The 16,447-nt window shown below is 42.0% G+C and overlaps 1 protein-coding gene across 9 annotated transcripts in view; it reads left to right on the forward strand.

The window, feature by feature from the left end:
- MGAT5 (alpha-1,6-mannosylglycoprotein 6-beta-N-acetylglucosaminyltransferase) overlaps window positions 1-16,447 on the forward strand; it is a 325,037-nt gene that overhangs the window by 280,528 nt on the left and 28,062 nt on the right. For all 9 annotated transcript variants that reach the window (XM_074399900.1, XM_039479867.2, XM_039479866.2 and 6 more), the window contains 2 exons: window positions 3,886-4,032; window positions 12,575-12,691. In XM_074399900.1, the coding sequence (XP_074256001.1) occupies window positions 3,886-4,032; window positions 12,575-12,691 (264 nt within the window). The remainder of the gene's footprint in view (window positions 1-3,885; window positions 4,033-12,574; window positions 12,692-16,447) is intronic.

Raw genomic sequence — 16,447 nt, forward strand, 5'->3', positions numbered from 1 at the left:
ATAAACCATATCCTCTCTTACCTCTCTCTTCTGATGAATGTCCCTCCCCTTTTTTTTAGTACAGGTGCTTTATGAAACAGTGAGAACTCATAAATGCACTTGCAGGTGCTGAACATCTTGTAAAAACCCACAGACATAACTCCTGCACACGTAAATTCCATCTAAACAATACAAGGCCATGGTATGTGGCTGCCTGAAGTTACATACGGATTTGAACTTGAGTGACTGTTTACCAAATGCTTACTAAGTGCCAAGCCTTGGAATGAACCCTTTTCATGTACTAGCTCATGTGATCCTCACAGCATCCCCATGAAATAAAACACTATTATTTTATCCATTTTACATATGAAAAGACTGAGGTTTAGAAAGCTTGTTACCTGGATGAAGGTCCTATAAATAGAATAGATTATAAATGAGCCTTAAAGAATCCATAGACAGAAGCACCTAGCAATTTGTCATTGTTACTGACCTAGTAAATGATGGGCCAGGCCTTGAAGCCTGATCTGACTCCAGAACCTGTGCTAATAATTACCACATTGTTCTGGGCACTTTGTGCCAATAGTGAATTCATCAGTTCATCTGGTGAACTGGGGGTGATACATTGCTTAGTTTCCCACTAGAGTCACCACACTAACTTTGCTAATTGAAGTGTGTGTTGAGTATGCATTTCCTATTTAGGATTATCCTCGATGTGAGGATCCATTAAGAGTGAAACTGACCAAGCCCATGGATAAAATCCCGTTTATCCATATTTAAAGGATTCTTACTTCACTTAGCAGTTTAAAACAACTGTTTCTTCTTTCACAGAGTGGGAAAATCTGAGTGGTTTTACTGGATCCTTTGTGGATGTGTAGGAATATCCCAATCCTATACCATGAAGAAAACGTGTGGTGCTTCATCTGTTCTCTCTGCTTAGCATTAGTTCAAAAATTTAATCTTAGAGCACCAATTCCTCTGTGAGAAATACTCATTGATGGAGCTAGAGTCGCAGCCATGGAGATATTTTGTCATCTGGAACATCCTTATTAGATTCTGGGCTTCTGAAGGCCAGGTGAAGTATAAATAAAATATGGCCGGTTTTCTCTGGCAGAGTTAAGCCTTGGCACTTGAGTACATTCTCTCAGTGTGTCTTTTGCTTCCTTGCTAAGGAAATTGGTAAGTAGGCAGAATAGCAGGGGATTAGGGGAAAAGCCATTCAGTGTGGTTAAGGTGCCAGTGTGTGGCAAGACCATAAGCGCATGGAAGTTTACGGAGTGCTGTTTGGTGGTGAAGAACTCTCTCTGCCTATTGTGTTTTCATTCAGACATCAGATGTGCTGTTTGATCTTAACACATCTGCTCCATTGGAATGTCACAGGCAATAAGTACACAAGAAGCAAGAAAAAAATTGCTTATTTACTGAAGTGAAAAAAAAAATTATTTCGGCATTTCCAAGTAATTCATTTCCTACAATCTTAATGTGTGTGACAAAAAGCTCATTGCCAGGAAATTATGCAGCATTTGCTTAGGCTTCATTCTGAACACATGAGGCTTGGGAGAGTTACCCTAAAGTTTTTATTTTAGGTGTCCTGAGATATTGTGGTGCTCACAGGGCAGAAGAAATGGTTCATATTGTTATTCAGGTATTATTAAACCTAGGTCACATTCAAGTCCATTAAGCAACAGCCTCAAATCCTGTTAATTAATGGATTCAGATTGGTTGGTCTAAAGAAACTAATTAAATTTTCTCTCAAGATTTTCTATTTAAATAGACAAACATTTGCGCTGCTTGCATTTCCTCCAGAGTTGGTCTTTGAAATTTAGAGTTGATGAAGGTATCCATACTTGATGGCAGGCCTTGATTTTCAGAGGTCAGGAAGCACTGCGCGTTCTCTGACTAAACCTGCAGAGATCCTGATCTGCGTCTTCTAGTACCTTTCTTCTCAGTCAGAAAGTTCTGGACTCCCTGTGATACCTTGTGCCCAACCATGGCCTGACGAAGGTCACCTGTTTTCCACTGGAAAGCTGCCCTCTAGGAGCGGGCAGATCACAGAGATCACAAGCCTGGAGGATAACAACCCTGGATTCTTCATATTCCATAAAGCTGGGACATCCTGGGACTAGTACATCCCACTGTTTTCTTCCATTTTTTTCTGAAGCCGTCAGATCTCCCCGACCCCTGAGCCACCTACCCAGGCCACACCCCATAGTTATAAGTTCTAACAGTCTCATTTCTGTTAGCTGTATAATAAGAGTAAAATGCAGAGCATGAGTTTCCTAATGATAGTAGAGGTTTCCCTTTATCCTGCAGCTTCCAGGCTCCTGGCTACCAAGTTTTCCTCAACACCACCCCCACCCTCACCCGTGATCTCCGGTGGTTCTACTGCTCAAGGCGAAATGACCCAGCCAGCATTAGGAGGAGCTCTGCTGGCCTCTCAAAGCTTCTTTTCTCCCCAACTCCCTGCCCTGTGGACGTCTCTGGCATTATGAGCATGTAGTTTGCAGGAAATGAAAGTTTATTCTTTCAAAAAACCAAAAAGATTGAGTACCCCGTTGTGTGCAAAACAAAAGTGAATAGGTCCAGAAAACCTGTGATGTTAGTGCTTTGCCCCAGAATTCCTTCAGGAGCTCCCTGGTTCTCCAGGATGTCACAATGGGCTGTGCTCAGGGTTGGCCTGACACCTATAGCCCAGCAGCTTGAGCCTGGCACCCTTCAGCTGAACCTTTCTAAATGATGGTTCAGTTAGAGCAGCTGCAAAGAGAGGAGAGCTGGTGAGAAGTAGGGGATTACTGTGAAAAGATGAGGGTAAAAGAGAGCCCAGCATGCAGCTCAATCTAGTTGAGCCATCTCCTTCCGTCTCGGCACTTGCCCGTGTGGTAGGTGACGCTCTGTGTGAGGGCAGAAGGAAACGATGCCCTGGGGCCCAGTTATCCTTTCTCACTTAATGTGCCTCTGGGGGCTAGAACAGAACAGTCTCCTTGTTGCGGATAGGGAGGACACAGCTTCATCAAGCCCAGGTTTGGACCCTGCCCATCAGCAACCTGCGGTGCTCCAGCAGTGAGAAGAACACCCACTGAGTTGGTATGTGCCGAGGCATTTCTGGGAGCAGTTATTTCATTTTTGGACCCAGGAAATCAGCACCACTGAACTGCAGCTTGCCCCCTTTGTCATCGTGGCTCCCAGCTGCGGTTGTTGCTCTGAGGACTCAGAGCAAGTTGCTGCTGCCATCTATGGTTTGTCTTGGGGGAAGCACATGGTTTGCCTGCTGGAAAAGGAAGCAGCTGCCTTGCAGATTCAGCAACACAGCACCCTCTCTCTATCTGAGGGGAAAATAAACACCAAGATGTTGGTTTCCCCCAGTGTCAAACCCATTATGAAAACCTGTGTTTACTGACCTACCATCATTTTAAAGCAGTTCCATTTGAACTGCAATCAAATCTCCAAGTGACCTTTCTGTCCCTCCGCCCAGCATTCCTGAAAGGGCCTGTTGTTTCTTTGGTTCAATGAAGAAACCTTCTGTGTAGTTAAGCAAGTGTTTTTCCAGTCATGTTTCCTGGTGAGTTACAGAAAGATTATTGTTGGGTCTTGGTGGTGGTGGTGGTGGTGGTGGTGTTTTCTTTAATACTCCAACCTCCCTAACCCCTTGATATCCCCAGACACTTAATTTTTTGCCTCCTTAGTGGAAGAGAGCACAGTGAGCTGAGCAGCTCTGTGGGGTCTTTAGAAGTTTGTAGTTTTTTCAGATCCTGGTGTAAGCTGACTTCTCTCTGTCCCACTCCCCAGGGCCTGGGAGCCTTCCAAAGTGAGGTGTACACACGGGAATGGGCCACAGAACCGCCCCCTGCAAGCCAGGAATGCACGTCCTGCCTGATGTGTTCATATAGTGTGCGGTTTTCTGTCTTACAGTTGTTTGTTGGGCTTGGGTTCCCTTATGAGGGTCCAGCTCCCCTGGAGGCTATCGCAAATGGATGTGCGTTTCTGAATCCCAAGTTCAGCCCACCCAAAAGCAGCAAAAACACAGACTTTTTCATTGGCAAGCCAACTCTGAGAGAGGTAAGCATCTATCAAAATTATTCTACTTTGAATAATATGAATAATAGCTATTTATTGAGTGCTAGTGTCGATATTAACATCATTTAACATGGTTGGGTGGGAGATGAAGATGTGGAGGCTTAGAGAGACAAGTGACCTGATCATGTCATCACCTTGCGAGTTAGGGACAGTATTTGAGGCTGTTTCTGCCTTCGCCAAGTAAGGGATCTTGACACTGTACCCCAGCTCTAGCTTATTGTAAACTCAGACATTCTAGCCTTGTGCTTATAGCTGAACTCTAATTTCCTGAATGTTTGGAGTTTAAGGAGTGAGGTCAACTGGTTAGCAGATATTTGTGGAGAATCTGCTCCCTGTGATGGGCTTTGGAGAATAAAAAGTGGGCTGTGGGAGTTTTCAAAGAACGTCAACCTCAGGATACCAGGAATATTGTGGGCAGTTGAAGTAATGTGACTTATTTTTCACCCACCATCCCGAGATGTAATCCTGCCATTGCTAGAACCATTTACAGAAGCCTCATTTGAATTGCCTTCAGAGATCCTTTTGAAAATCTGCAGTGTGTGATGCATCACTGTTGAGGGTAGTTGGATTTGATTTAGAGCAATAAAAAAAAGTCTTTTACAGCTAAGTGTGAGTGATCAAGCTGAATGTTTATGCATCTGTCAGAAACAGGTGTGTGCAAGAAACCATAAGATTGATTTTCTCATTATTTCTGTGTAGTTAATAGTAAGTGGCTCTGTAGGTTGCTTATAAAGGTAAGTCATAGCAGCATCCTTGTCATTCAGGGCCTTTGATTGGGGGATTACATTGATGAGCAGCCCTCCTATGGCATATCAATGTAGAACGACAGTTTATAAAATGTAAATTTTTCTATTCTACTTTTAAACCCTCTGAGTCATTTTCTCTCCCCAAGAGTATATAAGGTGCATTTTCAATGATTATTTTGTATTAGTCAGTCAGAAACCTTGACAATTTACAGAACTGATTATTTTGAGAGTTATTTTTCTCTGACCCTTTCTATCATTGTTGAAATGGCTAAAGGAGATAGAAGATCAGTAAGATCCATAGTTTATCTATGAAAGGTTAATCTGTGGCCCAGATAACTTCCAACAAGGGTTACCTGTGTGTAGGTGGGAGATGGGATGGGGCGGGGGGTCCCTTCTAGAATAATAATTTGAATTCTTCATTTGGGGAGTGGTTTTGTATTAAGAGGTCAGTTTATTCATTCATAACTCAGCAATACTTAATGCACATCTGTGTGCTAGGTGCTATAGGAAGTGATAGGACATAGAGACTAGGGACATCCAGTCTGCCATGAGCCTATTCTTTTGAAAAGTTTAAAAAGATGCTACCCAGCAGTGAAAATATCTCAGGTTAGTAATCCCTGTTTTAGCATGTGACTGTCTTGTTTGAAACTTTGGAGTTAGGGGTGGAACAGAAATGAATAAGTCATCCCTTGGGTTTTTTGTTTATTTTTGACAAATATATATAAGGTGTACACCTTGGTGTTTCGATAAATATACACATTGTGAAATAGTCATTACAATCAAGCTAATATCCATCAGCTTACATACTAAATAGATTTTTTTTCATGGCAAAAACACATATCTCCTTTTTTGGCAAATTTCAAGTATGCAATGCAGTATTGTTCACTGTAGTCATAGTGCTGCACGCTAGCTCTCCAGAACTTACTCAACTTGCATAACTCAAACTTTGACCAAGGTCTCCCCAGTCCCCGTGCACCAGTTTCTGGGAATCACAAATCTGTTCTCTGCTTCTGTGAGTTCACTGTTTTACATACCACATCGATGTGGGATCATGCAGAATTTTCCTTCAATGTCTGGCTTGTTTCACTTAGCATAATGTTTTCCACATTCATCCATGTTGCCACCACTGACAGAATTTCCTTCTTTTGTAGGCTAAATATTTCATATACACGTAATTTGTTTATCCATTTATCCTCTGGAGACCACTTAGTTTGGTTCCATATCTTGGCTATTATGAATAACACTGCAGTATACATGGGAATGCAGATACCTCTTTAACATACTGATTTTAATTGCTTTTGATATATACCCAGCAGTGGGATTGCTGGCTTATGTGGAGTTCTATTTTTTTATTTTTTGAGGCACCTCCATTTTCTTTTTCATTGTGGCTGTAGCATTACATTTTCACCAGCAGGGCACCAAGTTTTCCTTTTACCACATTCTTGCCAGGTACTTGTTATCTTTTGTCTTTTTGATAAAAACCATTTTAACAGGCATGAGGTGATATCTCCTCGTGGTTTTGATTTGCATCTTCCTGATGATGAATGATGTTGAGCACCTTTTCATATGTTTGTTTGCCTTAAGTATATCTTCTTTTGAGAAATGTCTTCAGATTATTTGCCTGTATGTATGTATATATACACACTGTATATACATATATACATATATATGCCTGTATGTACACACACACACACACACACACACACACACACACACCATTTTGTTTATTCATCTGTTGATGGATATTTGGGGTGTTTACACCTTTGGCCATTGTAATGCTGCTATGAACAGTGGTATACAAGTATTTTTTAGTCTCTGCTTTTAATACTTTGAGGAACCTACAAGTAGACTTGCTAGAATTTACTTTTTATTGCCGGGTGCGGTGGCTCAAGCCTGTAATCCCAGCACTTTGGGAGGCCAAGGCGGGCGGATCATAAGGTCAACCGAGATCGAGACCATCCTGGTCAACGTGGTGAAACCCTGTCTCTACTAAAAATAAAAAAAATTAGCTGGGCATGGTGGCGCATGCCTGTAATCCCAGCTACTCCGGAGGCTGAGGCAGGAGAATTGCCTGAACCCAGGAGGCGGAGGTTGCGGTGAGCCAAGATCATGCCATTGCACTCCAACCTGGGTAACAAGAGCGAAACTCCATCTCACAAAAAAAAAAAAAAAAAAAAAAAAAAAGAATTTACTTTTTATTTTGAAATAATTTTACTGGTACAGAAAAGTTGCAAAAATAAAACAGTTCAGGCATACCCGTCATCTAGCTGCTGCTATGGCAGCTTCTACGAAACTACAGTACAGTGGTCAAAACCAAGAAATTAACATGGGTACCATAGTATTGTCTAAACTACAGACTTTAATTGGACTTCACCAGTTTTTCCACTAAGAGCCTTTTTCTGTTCCTGGATCCAGTTCAGTACCCACATTGCATTTAGTAGTAGTGTCTTCTTAGTCTCCTCTGATCTGTGACAATTCAGTCTTTCACTGTCACCCATGACCTTACCATTTTAAGGAACACAGGTCAGCTTTTTTTGAATACTTTCTCAATTTGGATTTGGCTGATGTTTTCCCATGATGTGTTTGAAGTTTTGTATTTTTAGCAAGAATATCCCAGAAGTGATGTACCGTCCTCAGCACATCATATTAGCGGGCATATGATGTCAACATGTCATACTGATTGTGATGTTAACCTTGATCACTTGGTTAAGGTAGTGTTTCCCATATTTCCTAACTATGAAGTTATTCTTTTTCTCTATAGTAGGAGTAATACTTTGGGACTATGTGAATATCCTGTTATTCCTCAAATTTTTTATCATATAGCAGTGGATTTGTATAGTATCACATAGTATATAAATAATTATCATATCATATAGCAGTGGATCATGTCTACAACAGTTATTACTGTGGTATTCTGATGGTGATTTTCTGTTTCCCTCGTGATTTTTTAAATGCATGCAAAGCAAAGAAGCCCATCTCTTTTCTTACTGCAGTTTCTACATACAAGCCTTTGGGAAATGAGACAAAAGTATCTGAGATTAAATTGGCAACTGACACGTTTTCTTAATATTGGCTCTAAAGGTTTTAATGATGCTGTGGCCACTGAGTATTTTTTCCTGGAAAAAAAAAAAAAAAGACACTCTTAAACACAATCTGAACATTGCCCAGTGAATGATGTAATGTTTCATGGATCAGATCAGCCAGTGTGGCATTATCAAGAAAAATATGTTCATTGTTTTCTATCAGTTGCCATCATTTTGTAATTTACTTTTTGCAGAAGTCATGGAAGGTTTTCATTCTTCATGCTATAAGAAGAGAATAGGTATTAGAGCTGCCACACTGGCATTTGGTTCCTCCTGTCCCTTCATCCCTTCACATGATTCCACCAGCCCTTAAATGTGATGCTGTTAGAGAAACTGTGGGATCCTTTCCACAGTTGCTCAGCGAGTGACCTCACACAGATGACTCTCATGAGTCCTAGGCTCCCCCAGGAGGGCAGGATGCAGAAGGGAGTTGACAGGTGTTTAATGTGTCCCCACAGGATGGTACTAGTTGCTGCATTAGGAGAATTCATCAATGTACATTTCCTGTTTTCCAGGAGCTCCAAATCTGATATGAAAGAGTTATAGGACAGACATGTAATCAGTGGAAGTGCATGAAAAAATAGCTAAGTGAATTCAGGAGAGGAGTTGAACTTGGAGTTGTGCCGGGTGGATGATGTGCAGGGTTAGCTGCTAAGGGGATAGTGGAGGGGCTGTGCTTTAAAGGGAAGGGAGAGCAGGTCTCAAGCCAGAGAAGCATGAATACTGACAAGCTGGGGAGTCCTCAAGAAGGGCAGTTTGCTTTATGCAAGAGGGCGGGTTCCATCTGACAGCTGGCTCCCTCTGGCAACATCAGACAGCTCCAAGAGGGACCAATGAGCTTGATCTCATGGCCAGGTGGGTCACCCTGTCCTGCTCTGTCAGCTCACAAAAGTCCCCCAGATTCCCCTAACCAAAGAAGCTTTTAATGGGAAAAGAGCTGTCAACAGGTCTATTTCTAAGAGTCAAAAATTCCCAGAAATTATTTTTCTTCCTTAACAAATGGAAACATTGTAACCAGAGTATGCATAATTACAAAGCTAATCTTGCATATCTAGCAGTAAATGATCCACATAAATTGATTATATCAACTCCGTGTATGTCTCTTTGCCTTCATTTGAAAAGAAGAAAAGTCCAGGTATCTAAATATGAGTTTAGCTTTGTTTTTATTTTTGCATTGGACCAGTTTTTCAAACCGTGATGTCTACTGAGAGGGGGAAAAGTTCCACAATGCCCTAAGTAATGTGGCTGGTTCAGATTATATTTTAATATAAATTGGATTTTTACCTTTACGTTGGGAAACATATGAATAGGTTCTTGATCATTATTCTCACATTTTGTAAGCCATTAGAAATACTCTGGCTGCAGGGTTTTTTTGTTTTTGTTTTTTTTTTGCCTTTTTTTCCATAAAGAGAACTCATGTTCTCCTTGGAGATTTAATAGCCTCTCCGAGATAATGTCTCATATTTAGTAAGATTTTCATTACTTTTACAAACTATACTCCAGTAAATTTACTGATTGATATACAATGAAGTAGCTTAGATCAGATGGTTCTCAATAAATTAACAAGAAGGAACATAACATTCAGAGGGGAACTAATGAATCACAAGATGCTTCACTTGTTAAGTAACCTTCAGTAAATGTAAAAGGATAATAGCTCAGCATTTTGTATTTTCAGAGTGCCAGGAGCAACCTTGTAAATAAGCAGAGACCTTAAAAGGCGGAAGAGGAGAGAGACTGCTGAAATGTAAATTACTGAATAGTGACATTGATGACAACTTTAAATACCCCGATTCTGTCAGAAAAACTAATCAGTTTGTTCTCCAGGCCACACAATGAAAATGATGTGACGTTTTGCTCATCATCAGAAAATACAGGCCTAAATTCAGTCCTAAATTTAGTTTGGCAGGTTGTAAAAGCTGGACCAAAAGGCTGGTGTTTACGTTGGGCTTTCGTTTGTCTTTGTCTTAAGAACCCAAAGACATGCTTTAAAATCATTACCTTCCTTTTTGTCCAAAGCTAAGAAGTTGTTGAAGGACTTGGATTTCAAATTGGCTCTTCTTCTTTCCGGCTTCTGTGGTCTTGGGGGACGTGTAATTGCCTCTCAGTCTCTGAATCTTCATTGATGCATAATAAACCTGATAAATCATGTTTGTGCAAGCGATTAGCCGGACACCTGACACAGCCTAGGGCTTCCTTGGTAAGTGCTGAGTCCAAAATGTGTGCTGAGAAAAAAGAAATGGAAGTTTCCTGAGCTCTGTGGGCCGGCAGAGAGTCTGTACCTTCCCTCACTGACCATAGAGCTGAGCCAAGGAAAAGGGCACCTGTTAGAAGGGTGGGAAACTGAAGAGGCAGATGAGGGGGTGCTGCTGGGTAGAGACCCCGATAACCTGCAGCCAGCAGAGGCTCACTGCTGGGCCCAGGGACTTGTCGGGCTTCCTGCCTTGGAGAGCACATGCATGCTCTTGGTGTGGTAGGATACAAAGAAGAGTGGCTAAGGGAAAGATGGAGGAGTGCCCGTTAATTCCTCCAGCCCTCTGAGGATACTGGAGTCTGAGGAAAAGAGGAGAATCAGATTGGCTTCCAAAGCAAAGGCCTCAGCACTGCCAGACCCAGTATTTCCTATGATTATAAATATGAGATGAAAGTTGTGAATTATATAACCTTGCCTACCTGTGTCATTTCAAAAGGGAATAATTCTCTAACTCAAATAGGATGGAGAAATAAAAGGAAAATAATTTCTAATAAAGTGATACATACTTCCGTCTTATGGAGTCAGGAACTGTAGTACTGTCCCATTCCCAAGAGTTATACCAGACACTGATGCCTTGTTCCTCCTCACAGTGAGTGTTTTTATTTAAAAGGAGTGCAACATCCTGTTGAATATGCTCAGCCTTTTTACTTAAAATTGACATTATGAAGGGGGAGCGAAGCCTGAGTGTGTTTACATATACCCACATATGAACAGAATTGCCAGTAATGCAATACCTCCAAATCTAGACTAATGTAGGTGTGTTTTACTGGGGGCTCTGACATCCTCAGTGGCATTGACTTTGCTGCTTTGATCTTTCTGAAATGGTGACAGCTCATTGATGACATTTCAGATAAAAGAGAGCACAGATACTGCTTCGTTTACATAGTGATTATGTCTCTGGATAATTCAGTGTATGTTTAAACTGTCAAAAAATTAGATTCTGGCTGGGCACAGTGGCTCATGCCTGTAATCCCAGCACTTCGGGAGGCTGAGACAGACGGATCACTTGAGGCAGGGAGTTGGAGACCGACATGGCCAACATGGTGAAACCCCATCTGTACTAAAAATACAAAACTTATCCAGGCGTGGTGGTGTACACCTGTAGTTCCAGCTACTCAGGATGCTGAGGCAGGAGAATCACTTGAACCCAGGAGATTGCAGTGAGCCAAAGTCACACCACTGCACTCCAGCCTGGGTGACAGCGAGAGTCTGTCCTCAAAAATAAATAAATAAAAAGCTGGATTCTATAAGCCCACATGAAAGCCCCACAGGGTGTTTGAAAGTTTCATGGGCAGTGGACAGTTATTCCTGTGCGGGACTGTCTTGCACATTGTGAAGCAGCTTATGTCCCTGCTTCCCACCCACAGACTAGGAGTAGCACTCTCTAGTTATTATGGTAGCTGAAAATGCTCTCACACATGTCTAGAATGCTCCCTTTACAACATGACCTTACAGGGACGTGAGGATAGAGGTGGAAACAAAATGAGGGGATAAATTTAGCTGTATTAAAGAATGGACTCAACTGAGTGCAGTGGCTTGTGCCTGTAATCCTGGTACTTTGGGAGGCTGACAAAGGAGAATCACTTGAGGCCGGGAGTTTGAGACCCACCTGGGCGACATACAGAGACCCTGTGTATACCAAAAAAAAAAAAAAAAAAAAAAAAAAAATTAGCCAGGGACGATGTGTACATCTGTAGTCCTGGCTACTCAGAATGCTGAGGCAAGATGATCTCTTGAGCCCAGGAATTTGAGGCTGCAGTGAACTATGATTGCATCACAGCATTCCAGCCTGGGCAACAGAGCAAGACCCTGTCTTTGGCGGGGGGAAATAATGGACATTTCATGAATTCAGAATTGTCACTGTTTGCACTTGGTTTCTTTGACCACACATTCTTTTTAAAATAAAACCTCCTTTAGGATAAAAACGTCTTTGTTTTTCTGAATGTCATGCTAATGATTATTCCTGAAACCACTTAAAAAACTCTGTGTATTTCTGATGGTCTTATTTTTTTCCTTTCTATCACTTTTTGTATGCACCATGACTTTAGCCTCCTGGGACTTTACAGCCTTGATTTTTCTTGGAATTGTCTATGGTTACCGGTCTGTCTTAGCCAGGCTAATAGGTAGATACTGGTTTGATCTATTAATAGGTGATTTTCAAGGCTGGGTTCTTGATGTGATGTTGAGGGTTCGTGCCACCTGTAGCAGCTTCCTTGTCACCTGGTTATGACATTATCTTATTTCCAAGTGGGATTCAAGATGCAGAGCCATCACTGTTTAATTTTTGTCTGCTTATGGATGGTTTTGATCATCAAGGGGAAGGACAGAATTCTTGTTACCTCCGTAAGTATAACTCAGTACTATAAAAAGCATAGCACTCTATCTAGCACAGAAAGTTATTTTCAAAATCGCTTGTGAGACTGAGGTGTTTTGTTCTTTTCCAGCTGACATCCCAGCATCCTTACGCTGAAGTTTTCATTGGGCGGCCACACGTGTGGACTGTTGACCTCAACAATCAGGAGGAAGTAGAAGATGCAGTGAAAGCAATTTTAAATCAGAAGGTTGGTTTATTCCACTTTCCCTCATTTCTTGATGTAACCTGAAATGTGTATAAAGCATTATAGGTCCTTGGTTTTAGTAAACAGATCTTTTCCACGTCAGCTTAACCCTGGAGTTAGAAAATAACCAAGCTATAGGATTTGGCCTGGGGATTTCATGAGTGTTCTGTGAAATGGAAACAGAGCTGGTATCCTGATATGGGCATGGATTCCATAGGCCATTTCAACCTGACTCTGGATCCCAGTCACAGGAGCAGGAGCTGGAGTCATACTTGGTTCAGGGATCTGATTGTGCTGCTCTCACAAAGATCTGAAAAGATAGTTCTGCTTGCTCTACAAAAGAGCAAGAAGGGCAAGGAATTACTGGGAAATGTTTTTATAGAAAATCTGAACATTTTATAATTTTATAGAATTTTTAATAAACATTTTATAGAATTTTGTCAAAATAACTATATTTCTGGACTCTTTTGATCAATTCGACAGACATTTGTCAGGTACTTACCATACACAGAGTACTCTCTGATGGGGCTGGGGTTGGGGGACAGGGTGTTGACTTCCATAAACATAGAGGAGGCTGGCTTCCCACCTGTCAGAAGTTTACCATCCAGTAAAGACGAGTTCAATTATCCTCTCTCCCAACTGAGCCTGCCGTGGACTCTCACAACTACACTCTGCTGCTGTACTTTGATGGGAGAACTGTTTACACTTGGTTATGATGCTTGAAGAGAAACCAGTGTGGGCATGTGGGAGGACAGGCTGGATTCACACAGTGTGGGTTCAGTTCTAGCTCTACCACTTACTAGCAGCTTCCCTTCATTTATAATGTAGGCCTAATATTACCATTTTATTGGTCACTTGTGAGGAGTAAATGAGATAATTTATATAAAGTGCTTAAATTCAGTGTCTACTACACAGTGTTTAGTCAATAGTAAGTATTCTGATTCTTGTTGATAGTCTAAATTTCTACACCATTAGCAACATGAAGTCAGGAAATACATCTGTCTCATTTCTGTATTACCAGTGTCCACATAGGGATTTTTTTACCCAGTGGATAGATGGGAGAGAGGAAGAGATGTTTGCAAGTAAGTGTAATACAAGGCTGAATATGTTCAGTGCCAAAGCAACATGCAAACACTCCAGGAGTGGAAGTTGTGGAAGCCTTTCTGGAGAATGCAGCCTTTTAGTTAAGTCTTACAGATGAGGATAATTTGCAAAGTAAAACTGAGAAGTGGACCCAGAAGGGCATGGGTTCAAAGCACAGTGTGACTGAAAGGGAAAAGGCTAGAAAGGCATATATCTTGGGAGGAATGGCCAGTTCGCCCATGTGGAGGCCATCTTACCCCTTTGGGAAACAAAACAGGATAATCAGTTTGTGGCCTGAGGAGCTGCTGATGTCAGTTAATTCAAAACATCTCCAGGGGAGTGAGGGCACTCTGATGCATTATCTGTGCTCTGCCTGCTTCAAGGTGATCTGGTTATGGGGCTTTGCTGTCAGCTTCCCATTGATGATACATACAACCCCAATCCCAGTCTTAGCAGTTTAGGGCAGAAGTCCCCAGCCTGAGGAGACGAGCTGATAAAAAAAAGTGCCAAATGGAATCTGGTTCCTCTAGGCTGCCTCAAAATATCCGCCACATGCCTGAAGCTTCACCACTGGAGTCATGCCTGTGGAGGCGAAGGTTCTTCTTTCTTGATTCTCCCAGTCCCTTAGTATGTGAGCTTCCTAGGGCTGTTGTAACACACTAGTACAGACAACTCAGTGGCTTAAAACAGCAGAAATGTATTCTCTCTGTCCTGAAAGCAAGAAGTCTGAAGTCAAAATGTCAGCAGGATCATGTCCCGCCCCTGAAGTCTCTAGGTGGGTATCCTTGCCTCTTTCAGCTCGTGGTAGGCCTAGGCGTTCCTTGGCTTGCAGCCTCAAAGCTTTGATCTCCGCCTTTATTTTGTGTCTTCTCCCTGTGTTTGTCTCTGTCTTTTCCTTTTATGCAAGATTAGGGCCCAACCTAATTCAGTGTAACCTCATCTAACTGGGTTACATCTGCAAAGACACTAATTCCAAGTAAGATCACATTCATGGGTGCTGGGAGTTAGGGCAGCAGATCTCTTGAAGGGGCACAGTTTAATCCATAACATTTAGGGTAATGCGTGTGCTCTTGAGGAGAGTCATTTAAAAGCTGAGGTAGAGGCAGAAAAGAAAAACACACCAAGAAACATTATGATCAAACTGCTGAAAAGCAAGAATAAGGAAGAAAACCTTGAAAGCAGTCAGAAAAAAATATATTACATTTAGAGGAATAATGGTATTAAAAAAAGCCAACTTTTCATCGGAAATAATGGAGACCGTAAAAGGGGCCTCGGGAGCCAGAATATGTGGGTCCTTTCAGTAGGCCATGGTAAGCGTTCAGGGGTTTTTTTCTGGGGTATTTTGCGGGGGGGGGGGGGGTATTTTTAGTTTATTTTTAAATGTTCAGGATTTTATAAGTATGATGGGAAGTTTTGAACAGGGGGATGAGATAACCTAGTTTACATTTGAAATCATGAAGAGAAATTACAGATTCTGCTTCACTCAAAATCCTATAGTTAGTAAACGGAGGAGCCATGAGTCAAACCCTGGCCTCCTGGTACCTTCTAAGACCGTTTCTTACTGAATGATGTCAAACCACATCTGTCAGGTCAGACTATGGAGGGCTTCTCATGGAGGCTGATCTCTGAAAGCAGTTGCCTGTAGGAGTTATCCCCTGACTTGGAAAGGTGAGCGGGTACTGGTGGAGATAGGAAATCTCACAAGAAGGGAGGTCAAGAGGAGAAAATGGAGGGGAAGATAAGGGAAAGTTTCCAAGGTCAGCAGGAACTTCACAGTGCCATCTGCAGGCATCCGTCCTGTGGCCCTTGCCATAAGAGTAACAGTCCTTTATTATTATTATTATTATTTTAAATAACAAAGTAGGATACCCAAGAATACTTCCTTGCTTCTCCACAGCTGGCCGAGCTTGGGTTTCTCAATGACTGGATGTGATTTAGCATTCTCCTTCACTCTGTCCCCCAAAGAGGCCTTCACTTGTTCCTAAAGAACTTTTATGCAGAAAACTGCCCAAGCTCCCACCTCCCTAGTCCACATGACAGCTTTCACTTCCAGGGCTTGCCAGAGTTCTCGAGAGCTTTCCAATGCAGAAGGCCCTGCCTGCCCTCACCCACAGGGTCCAGCAATATAGATCTCTCTCCCTCCCCTCCCTTCTTCCCTCCTTCCTTCCTTCCCTCCCATGCTTGCTTTTTGCTTGTCCTTTACAGGAAAATTGTTTGGCTTCATATCCTTTAAAATAGTGAATGGCCCAAAGCAGTGAATGAATCCACATCCCTTTGGTTAAACTGGGCTTGGTTGGTAGGAGAACAGAGGAAGAGTCATATTTCTGTATTTCTGGCTTTGAACCCTTTGAATTAATTCTCTTTCATTTTCTAAGGGATTCCCTTTGGAAATGTTGTTGGAATGACACTTGAGTACATGGCATGCTTCCTAACACATAACCAAATCTGTTTATCTCCTGAAAGATGACCAATGGATGTTTATTTCACTCTACAAATCCTACTTTAACACTGATTAATGAACCCAGATATGCCGTGTTTTCTGTTTTAGATCATTTCTTCTATGAAACTTTGAGAGGAAACTTATCTCTAGGCCGGCAGTATGCACGCCCCTAGTCCCAGGTACTAAGGAGGTAAGGCAGGAGAATCCCTTGAACCCAGGAGGCAGAGGTTGCAGGG

The sequence above is a fragment of the Saimiri boliviensis genome, chromosome 5 (assembly GCF_048565385.1).
Source record: "Saimiri boliviensis isolate mSaiBol1 chromosome 5, mSaiBol1.pri, whole genome shotgun sequence".
In the NCBI taxonomy this organism is placed as follows: Eukaryota; Metazoa; Chordata; class Mammalia; order Primates; family Cebidae; genus Saimiri; species Saimiri boliviensis.